The following is a 12,854-nucleotide window of genomic DNA, read 5'->3' as shown; positions in this document are numbered from 1 at the left end:
AGCGCAAATGTTGGTCCTGTTAGCAGCGTTGGTGGCGTGGTCTGAGCGAGTTGATCAGAGAGAGTTTCACCTGTTGATTCTTCTGGGATGAATGCTGTTAAAAAGTAGAGTGGCATGTATTGTCTCTGAGGTGGCCAGTCTGATCTGATTTCGCAAAGGAATGTCTGCCTCTGTAATTCTTCATTGATGCGCTCAATGGGAATTGGATCTTGCTGTAATATATATTTATAGTGAATGTTAAAAGGCTACGAATATGCATGTATTATATATTACCTTTTTATGAAGGTAAGTTCAATTCAGTACCTTGAGGTATCTTTCATAGATTTCTGAATCAGTGAATCCAAGCAATGTTTCTGCATGCTTGTCCTCTGCTATGATTGATAGGAAACCGGTGTCATCGGTGATGTTGAACTGGACTTTTGTTCTGTTAAAGTATGAGGAAAAGAGAGTTTAAAATTTTTACTTGGCAAAAGAATTGTAATTACTGTGCAGATATATCAAATTGAATACTTACTTTGGTCTTGAAATTTTGTTTTTGGAATCACAAAAGTTACAATCAAATTCAACATCCATCAAAGCGCCAGTAGACTTGTTGCATGCAGGACAAGTAGGAGAGAAAAACGTTGGTTGAGATTCACTATTAATGGCGTTCCTTTGATCCAAAAATGTTTCATCTGTTGTCGTAGGAGTTCAAAATAATAATGCATAAGTTTCCAAAAGACAAAGGAAATATTTGAGAATGTAAAAAAGGAATACAAATATGTGTTATATGAAATCTTGATACACTGGAGGTGTAATGAGCATGAGAGAAATAAATATAATGATGGATGAGGGATATTGTGAAGTTATAGGAACAATGTGGATCAGGTATTAAAGTGGAACTTGACTAGGGAATGAGATGTACTAGCGGTGTGGAAGAAATGATCTGTGAGATTGTTTGTATCTGGGTTTGAAGTGGTGCAACTGGCTGCTGCTTGTCCTTTTCATATAATTTTTCGTTGATGACTTGTGAATGTATGATCTGTTCTCATCGATCCTGTAATATAGGCTAAGAGTTAGAATATTGACTCATATAGATATTTTTTTATGGGTAGATCAATCTTAGTCATAGAGGGTGATGTAATTATTCATACCAGATTTTCATTGTAGCTGCCTATTGAAGTGGGGGATCAAGAACTATGGTAGTATTCGGCCTTGTAGAGATATCGATTGCTTCAATAATCCAGGTAAATGAGCATGTGAAAAGTAAAAAGTAATAATGTATTGAGTCAATGTATATAGATGAGCATTTGGTAAGAAAAATATATGTTTGTTTGTGCTATAGAGGATTTACCATGATATGCTGTGATCTTTGGCCTGATAATCAGTATGACTGGGTATGTATGAATCATGTTCATCAGTTGAATTTCTTCAATATAAACGAATGGCTCCCACATAGTGAAAATCATTGGTCTGTATCTGCACCAATAATATATATGATAATCTCAATGAAGGTAAATATATATACAGGAATATATGCATTTTTAATATATGATATCTGTTTAGATGAGATAAAATTCTAAAAAAAATTAAATAGAAATCATACTCTGGGTTTACAGCAACAAATCTTCGAATTGTTCGAGGTCCTCTAGCAGTTGGTATGACTGCTTCTGGGAATCCTTGTATAATAGTGCAGAGGATATCTGCAGTGAAATATTGAGTAAGTAAAGTCTAATTTCTGCAACATAGCTAATGTGAAAATATGTAGTCTATTTATATGTAATTGTAAGTTGAGGAAGGGAAGCAGTACTAAATCGGTCAACATCACTATTTTTGTATTTGTCAAGCTGCTAGAATGAAGTAATGGGGAAATGATCTTCAAATCGTATTTCTTTTGCATTGGTTGCTGCTTTAATGAAGGTGGCCTTTGTTACTGTGGGCTGATATGGCAGGGATCCAGCTTGATTTCTTGCATCTGTTATGGGGGATATACTGGCATTGCCAATATAATATGCATGATACAGTTGAAGCTTGTTGTCTGCATAGCTCACATCTCTATTGAATGCAATTGCTTGAATTGTTTCATTCTTACATATACGAAGTAGCTAATTAGAAGAAGCAAAGATAATAGGTATGAGAAATGGTGTATAACAGTCAGATGGCAAAAGACATAAGCAAGTCTTTGGTAAAAGATACAAGCAGTTTGTAAGGGAGAGGAAATAGTATAAGTGTTTTATTTTTTCATTTGCAAACATGAAGCGCTGGAACAAAGAGCCTTAGTCTTTTGCAGTAAATATATTTGATTTTTCAATCACAATGATCTTGATCATCCAATCCTGAGATTTTCCTGTTAGATCACTAATTGGTGTGCATCTGTCGTCCATATCTGTAGTATAACATAAAAAGGTTTACAACTGTTGAATAGATTAACTTATAGAAGCAGACAAGAGGTATACACATAATTATATAATGTAACCATGCAGATAATTATTACTTAGGTATCAGCAGCAGCAGCTAGGATTTCATCATAAACAATATTTCGAGTATAACTGGTTTCTGTAGAATGAACAGTAACAGGTCTTAACAAGATCTTCACATTTGCTGAGGTTTTTGCTCTAGACAATGCAACATATAATTGTCTATGTAAAAACACAGGTTCCTTTAAGTATATTCTAACAAAATCAAGTGTTTGTCCCTGTGACTTGTTGATTGTCATAGCAAAGCATAATGAAATTGGAAACTGAGTTTGTTTGAAAGGTATTGGATAAGATTCATCATTTGAACTATGCAATGGAATACGAGAAATGAAAACATGCTTGCTAGTATGAATACCAACTGAAATTTCAGCATGTATTACATTCTTATCAAAATTTAAACAAATGAGACGTGTTCCATTGCATAAACCTTGTGCAGGGTTAAGATTTCTAAGAAGGATAACTTGACACATTGGTTTCAAAATTAGTTCATGTGGGGGCAATCCAGGAGGCTGAATGGAATTTAAGAAATCTCCATGATCAGCTTGTTTTGTTGGATCAAACGTTTGATCAAAACTGATGTATTTGATTTCTTGTCCTGGAAATCTTTGAATCAAAATTTGATTGACTTCTTGAACAGTCTCATTTGTTGTACTTAAAATGGCTCTGTTAGTAACTGTAGAGCTGCTGGTTAAAAAGTCAAACAAGGATGGATACATAATATTTATTAGAAGGTCTAATGAGGTTGTATCTTCAATAAAAGGTATAAGCATTGAAGATGGAAGCCTGATTTTGTTATTTAGAATAGTTGGCTCTATTCCATTTCCTATTTTCAACAAGAAATCAGAAAATGAGGGATTTGACCGTGCTCTCATATTTTCAATGAGTTGGATCTTTTCCAGATGAGGCCACAGGTAAGAATTGACAAGGGATGCAGAGATGTAATCTTCTCGTTGACCTTTTTTGACCATTGGCAAAGTTTGTCGAAAGTCTCCACAAAAAACAATTACTTTTTCACCAAAGATGGAGTCAGAATTGAGCAAATCTTTCAATAATCTGTCAAAGGATTCAATGGCATATTTTTTGGCCATTGCTGCTTCATCCCAGATTATTAGCCGTGCAAGTTGAACTAATTTACTGATGGCACTTTGTTTGGAGATATTGCAGGTGCTGTTAATTTCTTGTTGAAGAGGTATCTTAAAACGAGAATGGGCAGTTCGACCTCCAGGAAGTATTGATGCTGCAGCTCCAGATGTTGCTGTTGTCAAGGCAATATCTCCCTTTGATCTAACAGTTGCAAGCAAAGCCTTATATAAAAAGGACTTCGCAGTGCCTCCAGGTCCGTCAATGAAGAATGCAGTTGGAACATTGGCATTGACTTTTTGCATTATTTTGTTAAATGCATCTCTTTGAGCATGATTGAGCATCGATGAATCTGCTAAATCTTCTTCAGAAATGGGAATTGCATATTCTGCTTCAATTTCTTTTGTGATAGCAGCGAAAGGCATTGTTGAAATTAACTGTGAGAAGCCAAAATCTGCTATATTCTTTCCCATTATTTGTAAATATTCATCAATAAGATGAAGAACCTTTGCTTTTGTTTGTTCCTCTGATAGGAATGACTGATTTGCTATGTCTTCTGATAGTGAGTGATAAAATTTGTCTCAAAGGTCCGTTGGATTGCTCGGTGGACAATATATCAAAATAACAGCAAATAGTTTCCTGAGAGATGATGGCATCTTGTATGGCGCAACTTTTGATAGACATTGCTCTGCTCCATTGTCAATCTGTAATAATTCTTGAATTTCTGCAGCTCTTTTGAATGAACAAGCAATGAATCCATTTACTGTTTTGAGATCAGTAAAGGATTTTAGTCTTTGAACATGCATCAGCAGCATTCTAAGATAATATCTTTCGCTTTCTATTGGATGTGCTGTGGTCACACGGCCAATGACTTGTCCATGTTTTCGAGGATACCAGATTCTATTATCTTCATCCCAGACAAAATATTGGGAAAATTCCTTATATAATAAATTGAGATCTTCAGCTTGCTTATTTGTTTGATTCATAACAAAGAGTTCTGTAAGCATTATTCGCTGAAGTCTTTCATCTTCAATCACATCTTGCAATGGTCTATCTTCATGGAAGGACACTGGTAGATAATCTTGTAGATGTAAATGGAGAACAATAACAGCTGGTTAATAACACTGAGATCGAAAGCGAAGATTCTCCACATAGCTTCTAGGGCACAGATCCATCGAGCAGACTGAAAATTTTTGATTTCATCAATAATTTTGTCTGCTTGTTCCGTATTCAACTGATATATAACTCGGTCATGACCCTTGTATATATACTTATATATATATTTTACAGCTTCGATAGCAGAACAAACTTCAACGTTGATGTGGCAATCATATTTTGCTAAAAGATATGCATTATAAAGGATAACCCAATGATTGTCTAACTGATGATCTCTGATCATGACACTGTTTCCATCATCACACCTTCTAGACAATGGATATGAGCTTTTTCCATGCTTGGTGAAGTCACAAAAATCTTTCGGATAGTTGTTTTTGTATTTGTGATTTTGTCGCATACAAAGGCTCTTTGGGTTCAGAGATCCGCACGGACCATGAAGCATATGCTTTACAACAAGAGAGAATAGATATGGTGATCTAATTCTGTCTGGCAACTCTGCAGAGACAATTCAATGATATTCTTCTGGAGAGTACATTTTCTACTTGTCTTTAAGGATGATCAAAAAGTGAGCGTGCGGTAGACCTCGTTTTTGAAACTCAACCACATATGTATATGCTGCTACTTGTCCAAAAACGTGCTTTTTCAATAGGTCTTCCTTCAACTGTTCTATTTCTGCACGGAAGACGCGAGCAATCAAGTCAGGTCTATTATGAGTTTCATCATTTTCCCCCAAATGCTGTTTGATTTTGGGCCATGATTGATTGCAGGTGATAATAAGAAAAATATCAGGTTTTCCGTGGCGTTGCACCAATGCCATTGCATCCATGTACCTGCGACGCATATCTCTTAGGCCACCTATAAAGCTTGCTGGCAAAATGATGCGTCTGCCAACATTTGTGCCATTTGTTTCACCATTTGCAGTGGTGTCTAACAATCCTTGATACGCTTCTGTTCTTAATTTGTTTTGTTTGCTTCTGTAGAATTCCAATCTTGAAGTCTCCAGTTTTACATAAGTGTCAACAGAGTATTGTTGCAGAAGACGACTGATATGCAGAAGATTCGACCGATCCCCATTCCTAACTTGAAACTTGTATGCATAGTATTCTCGACATGAAACAGTTGGCCTGCATTTTTTTTTTGCTTGACAGCTGCAGTAATAATAAAAATATAAAGACTTTAAGAAGAAGATTTTCAAAAGATAAAATGATTGAACAAAGATATATGGTCGTACCTTTCTCTTCTGCATTGATAATTTGATCGATGTTAGTACATTGATGAAGAGGCAGCAAATTTTCTTCATTGCAAGTCTGATCAGGTCGCTTCAATATATCAGCTTTGATTTTTCGAAGAATTCCTGGATGCCAACCTGTTTCGCCTTGAGCATATATAAGAGGGTACTGCAATGCATCATAACATCCATAGCATTGTTTAACTATTTTCTTATTGTCTGTTTTTGTAGAAATTTTGATGTTTCTCGAAGTCTGAGTGTCATTCAGATCACTTTCAGACCAAATGGCTGCAACTTGAGATACTATAGGTGTGTTGTAGACACGTTGGTCGAAACCTGGGTCAGATTTTAGAAATATCCGATATCTGTCTATATCCTGAAATTTTGCTAAGATTCGAATAAAAGCAGAATACGGATTTTCATGAAGTATTGACCTAAGCTGTTCTACAATAGACTCCCTGAATTTGCTTGAGATAGCCATTCTATTTGCTAATTCATGTTTTGTATCATAAAAATAAAGCTGCAAGATTGATGCCTTTTCATCTTCAGAAGGGACTAATGAGTTAATAAAATGGTATATCTGTCATTGTACTCTAAAAGTATAAATGCCATCATTCCTCTTGCTGAGTTCTTTATTGTAATGGACCCCCAAAGATGTAAAAGCAAACATGTTGTTATAACTCCTAATGCATTGTCTAAACTCTTTTGATTCGGGAGTGTTTGTTTTATAAAGCTGTACTAATTTATCAGGCATTTTGGTTGGTGCTAATCTGATTTCTCCAGAAGCACATCAAAATCGAGGTGGCTCCATGTAAAATCGTTTAGCATGGCAGTGAATACAATCTGAAACAGATGGCAATATACTTGGCTCTGATTGTATCTGTTGTATGAGCGGTATATTTATTTGACGTCGATGATTACCTAAAAGTACACAGCATGATCGATATTTGGTTATATTAAAAATGCAAGTGTATATTCTAGTATAAGTACGATATAGAATATAGGAGGGAAATCGAAAATTTGATAAGATACCCGCTTGAACGCTTGAGGATGTTGCTATAGCAAATCCTTCTATGATGGTAGATGATGAGGCTGAAAATTCAAAGTTTGGAATGCAAACTGAATATTTTATGGAGAAATAAACTGATTGAGAGAGCTAGCATGTTTCTTTGATTTCATAGTGATAGTCAATGGTTGAAAGAGTGATATTACTGCTACCTAAATGAGAAGGAAGAGGAAATTGATGTACATGAACATGCGATGAAGCTGGATGAAAGAGGCTCTGTGAAACTGAATCATCATTTAAAGGCGAACAAACTATATGAATAAAAGATTAGGACAATGATTACATTTGCTATAGCTCAGGAGAAAAAGAAGACAGAGCTAAGAGCATATATGAATAAGGGAAGAATAATACATGAATCAATGGCAGAGACAGCTGATGTAGATGGAATATCTGTTTTATCTGAAAGCGAAAACACAAGCAAATTCAAACAAAACAGTCGGCTGTATGTTTAGGCGGCAAATCATCATGAACAGGAACATCAAAAAGGTTGTGCTCAGTTGTTTGAGGAATAGCAACCTGTGTTTCTGCACTTTGGCTTCTTTTACGCTGAACTACTTTCTTGATATATCTTTCATGATCACGACGACTTTTTTCTAAACGATATTCATCCTCTGATGAAAATTTACGCTTGCGACCCATATGCAATTGCAGCTAAAACCAATAGAATTCTGTTATCCATAATGTGCAACAACAATAATGACAAACCATCTGGAGTTTGTTCAAGCAAGCAGAACAAGTGTGCATGAGAGAAATGATCGCTATTCAATAGGCAAAGAGATAACAAACATGGTTTGTAAGATAAAATACAACAAAGTAGAATATACTAAGCAGTAAGCAAATGAGAAGCAAATAAGTGAAGAAAGGATTGCTTTACCTGAACAATAAACGTCGAATAGGATGGTGGAAAATTAGGGTGTATTGAATGAACTGCTATGATCATGGAAAAAGTACACACAGTGAGCATGAGCAAAATACACCAAAATGAAAAAAGTAAGGAGATTTTTTAAATTTGCTAATAGTTTATGGAGTCACCTAACGTAAGAAAATTCAGAGTTAATGCAAACTAAAAAGCTGCAACAAAGAAAAATGATTCTGTGCGAAGTAGTAAGTTTTTTGGCAAAAATCATGGGAACAAAACAGATATTCTTAGGTAATTAATAGGGAGGAGAAAATGATAGAAACATAACTTCAATCACAAGGAAAGAAAATAAGTAACTGCAGATTGATTAAGAGTAAACGAGGAAAAGGTCAACCAAGAAATGCAGCAAAGAAAAACAAGCACATACCTGATTGAAGCCGAGGCGAAGCTGAGAATTTGAAACAGGGATCAGGAAAAGCCAATAGAAAATAAAGAGATAATAGAAAGGCGCAAGAGAAAAGAGAAACATCTTTAAAGCATTATAATAGTTGGTAGTCCGTAGATAAAGAAAACCAAACCAAAGAAACTGACGGTGAAAAGGTTAATGTAGATAGAACGCATAGTCTTCAACTATACAAAGAGTTTGTGGTTTGGTAGAAGGAAGCACGTGCATGCATTAAATATGACTAATGATTGCAAGTCCACTATGACAGTGTAATCTGTGAAAGAACCGAACGAAACAATCATATCTCTATCTTTAAGTGCATGACATGAACTGTAACTACAGGTGTAACTTCTAATCTGTAACCACGTAAGATAAATTTTGCGCCACGTAACCTTTAATCACCAGGGAACAACCACGTAAAATTTGATAGCATGCGGTGGCATCGTAGAAGAATTGCTATGTATTTTGCTAAACAAACGCAAAAACTTTAAATTAATAATTGAGCAGTTAACAAATATTTATTAGATACACACAAAATTTAAATTTGTGTCGATATGTATACATATATATAATTTTCTAGAAATAAATATTCTTGTCGATATATATATTTTGTTAAAAATGAATTATATATAAAAAAGCATAGAATTAATCATCACTTTGTATTGACCGCATTTATGTTATGCTACTCAATCTTAAAACGCAAAAGCTTTAAATTAATAATTGAGTAGTTAATATTAAAACGCAAAAGCTTTAAATTAATAATATTAGATACACAGAAAATTTGTCTTGATATGTATTTTTTTTCAAAAAATCAATATTTTTGTTCACATATATATTTTGCCAAACATGCACATATATAAAAAGGCACACAACTAATTATCACTTTGTCCTAAAGACATTTATGTTATGCTATTCAATTTTAAAATGCAAAAGCTTTAATTTAATAATTGAGTAGTTAACAAATATTATCGAAGTAACTTTTTTCAAATAGAGGGAAATTATCTGATATTTTTAAAAACAACTGGTCGTATTAATGGAACCTAATACAAAGCGGGACAATTGATTTATATTTATTAGATATGCACATATTGGAATAAGATGAGAAAAAAGAATATGAGCATAACAGCAAAAGGAAACAATTAACTTGTAACTGGAGCTTGAGAGCAAGCTTTAAATTAATAATATTAGATACACACAGAATTTGTGTCCACATATATATTTTGCCGAACATGCACATAAATAAAAAGGCACACAACTAATTATCACTTTGTATTGAGAACATTTATGTTACTCAATCTTAAAACGCAAAAGCTTTAATAGCTAACAAATATTATCAATCTTAAACGCAATAGCTCAAATTAGCTTTAATTTAATAAGGCACACAACTAATTATCACTTTGTATTGAGCACATTTATGTTATGCTAATCAATCTTAAAACGCAAAAGCTTTAATTTAATAATTGAGTAGCTAACAAATATTATCAATCTTAAACGCAAAAGCTCTAATTAGCTTTAATTTAATAATTGAGAGGGCTTGATTTAATGGAACAAAGCGGGACAATTGATTTTATAACTTGTAACGGGAGCTTCACGCCTTCACGGGCACACATTGGGAGCAGAGGACATTGACGGCTACATATTGGACCACAGGACAAAGAAGGACAGATCGAACAGCCAAATTACAAAATAACCAGCGGAATACTGTAGCGAGACCTTCAACGCCTTATGTAGTTATTAGAGAACTGTAGCGAGACCTTCAACGCCTTATGTAGTTAGAGATAGAGGCTCCGTTTGGATTAGCTGTTTTTGGGTTTGTTTTTCAAAAACACCACTGTAGCATTTTGAATCTGAAAAACAAGTCCGTTTGGATTAGTTGTTTTTGGGGTTGTTTTTCAAAAACTATATGAAAAACTTTTACTGTAGATTTTTTTGAATTATTTTTAGAGGTATTTTTGAAACATATTTTTGAGTATTTTTAGAATATTATAATTTTTATATTTTTATATAAATATACATTTATGCATTTATAATCCATTTATATTTACAAATGTATAGATGTATATTATTATAAATGAATAAATTATAAATGAATATTATATAAATGTATAAATTAATAAATTATAAATATATATTAATATTATGTAGAAATGTATTAATATAATTAATATAAATATATACATGTATTAATATTATGTATAAATGTAAAATTAATATTATGTATATTAATATAAATGTATAAATGTATTATATTATATATTATACATAATATAAATGTATATTATAAATATACATAAATATTTATATATTATGTATAAATGTACATTTATATAAATGTATAATATATTATACATTATATTATATATAATTTATATAACATATAATATTTATGTAAATATATTATAAATATATAAAAATATATTATAAATAAAATAAAATATTTATAATATGTATGTATAAATATATAATATTAGAAATGTATAATATATATAATATACATTATTATTAATATAATTTATGTATAATATACATAATTGAAATATACATATTAATATATATTAATATATATTATAAAACAAAATTGAATAAATATATTTATAAATTTATATATAAATAAATGTATTTATATAAATATATAATATTTATTTCAATTGATATAATATATATAATATTATACATAATTGAAATAAATATATTTATATTAATATAATATATATAATATACATAATTGAAATATAATATTAAAATACATAATTGAAATATACATATTAAAATATATTAAAATATAATTGAAATATACATATTAAAATACATAATTAAAATATACAAATTGAAATATACTTATTAAAATATACAAATTAAATATACATAATTGAAATATATTTGGAGTTGTTTTTGATATTTTGTTTGGATATGGTGTTTTTGAAGTTGTTTTTGAAATACACATTACTGTAGCATTTGGAATGTGAAAAACAGTTTTTCAAAAACAGGTGCAAAAACACTCAATCCAAACGCAGAGAGAGTCATAGAGATAGAGATATGTAGTTGACAATAACAGACATTTCAAATTTCATTTTATGGTAAGTAAAGAATATGTCAAAATAAATAACAAAATGAAAAACCATTATGGATAAGGGTGACAGCGAAGGAAACAAGGGCCAGGCATGCCGATTAAGATAGCATGCCAGCTCTTAGCAACTCGATCTGTGTAACAAACAATATAAAAAATTACAATATGGTACCTAATTTGTTGCAAAATAAGAGACATACCAATAGCTGCAATTTGAGATACAAATTGACATCTGAATCAAATTTTCATAAAATTTTTTTGAAAAGAAAATTTCATGACTTCTCTTCTTCCCATCACTAAATCAAAATGCCTGTAGAAAATACTATAAAAATAGCTCAAACAAAAATTTTTATTTTTTATTTTATTACGAACTTTCTCAAAACTATAATAATATATATTTAACTCGTTTCATGATTAGATATAGAACGATAGAATTAATGACTTTATGAAAATCAATTAATCATAAGCATGAAACATGCCTTAGCATAGCACAATTTGCAACTCGAATGATCATATATTTAAATTTTTATCACTGAAATTTATTTACCTACTTTATGCTGATTAAACTCAATTTAGCTCATTCCCTGATATTTTTTCTATTCTCAACATTCGTTCATCCCAAAAAATAAAGAAAAATAAAGAAAATGAAATCATTTAAACATTTCAATTTAAGAAGAAAAGATCAGGGCCTTCATTCAAGCAATTTTGAAGAGTTTAAAGCTCTTTCTACAAAATTTACCATGATTCGGTAATTATTAAAGGTAGCAATCGCTCATTCTAACATCATCATAGGAATGACAACGGAGTGGGTTTGGAGAGGAAGTGGATTGCCTACTACTCCCCCCGCCCCGCCTTGTCCCCTGCCCTTGCCCCGCTTGCAGGATTAATACAAATTTATCATATAATTTTATTGTGGTCAAATTTTACTAAATAATTAAGTACTAAAATATCAACATATCACCAAGTCATTATCCATTGTAATTTCACAATTGAAATTCATAAAAACAATCAAACAAAAACTATTTAAATGCAATCCAATATGATGAAACAAATACAATTAAAGTAGTCAAATTTTCACTTTTGTAATAAATACAATCACTAAGTCATTATTGTATTTTTTTGAGAAAAAAAATGTTATTGTGTTAAGTGTAATTAGAAATTTAATAAAAATACATTAGTAAATTTAGTATAATTAATTAATAATTTCTATTAGTAGATATTTATAATTTTTAATATAAGTGATACTATCAATTATATTACACATACTAATATACATTACATAATATTTATAACTAATAATATCATTATTATAAGTTTGTAACTAATTAAAATAAATATTATATATATGCATATAAATGTATAAATATATATATATATATTAGCGGGTGGCTTGGCGGGGATGAGACGGGATATATTGCCCCGTCCCATTAGTCTCCGGGCACCGTCTCAATTGCCGTCCCTACGTCATCATTTATCATAATAATACATTAATTAACAAAATAAAATAAACATAAAAAAGATTGAGAAAAAAAAAAAG

The 12,854-nt window shown here is 31.5% G+C and overlaps 2 protein-coding genes across 2 annotated transcripts; both read right to left on the bottom strand.

Moving 5' to 3' along the window:
* Positions 1–2,473: 2,473 nt before the first annotated feature.
* Positions 2,474–4,009, bottom strand: LOC113782113 (ATP-dependent DNA helicase PIF1-like). Its single transcript, XM_027328024.1, has one exon. The coding sequence runs from the start codon at positions 4,007–4,009 to the stop codon at positions 2,474–2,476; it is 1,536 nt and encodes a 511-aa protein (XP_027183825.1).
* Positions 4,010–4,117: 108 nt separating this feature from the next.
* On the bottom strand, positions 4,118–6,361 carry LOC113782112. Its single transcript, XM_027328023.1, has 4 exons — positions 5,884–6,361; positions 5,235–5,732; positions 4,704–5,147; positions 4,118–4,605 (listed from the first exon to the last, which is right to left on the bottom strand). The coding sequence occupies exons 1-4, from the start codon at positions 6,359–6,361 to the stop codon at positions 4,118–4,120; spliced, it is 1,908 nt and encodes a 635-aa protein (XP_027183824.1).
* Between the last annotated feature and the right edge of the window lie 6,493 nt (positions 6,362–12,854).

The sequence above is a fragment of the Coffea eugenioides genome, chromosome 9 (genome assembly GCF_003713205.1).
Source record: "Coffea eugenioides isolate CCC68of chromosome 9, Ceug_1.0, whole genome shotgun sequence".
NCBI classification, from domain to species: domain Eukaryota; kingdom Viridiplantae; phylum Streptophyta; class Magnoliopsida; order Gentianales; family Rubiaceae; genus Coffea; species Coffea eugenioides.
Note: the sequence above shows the minus strand (reverse complement) of the source record. Positions and strands in the feature narration are given on the sequence as shown.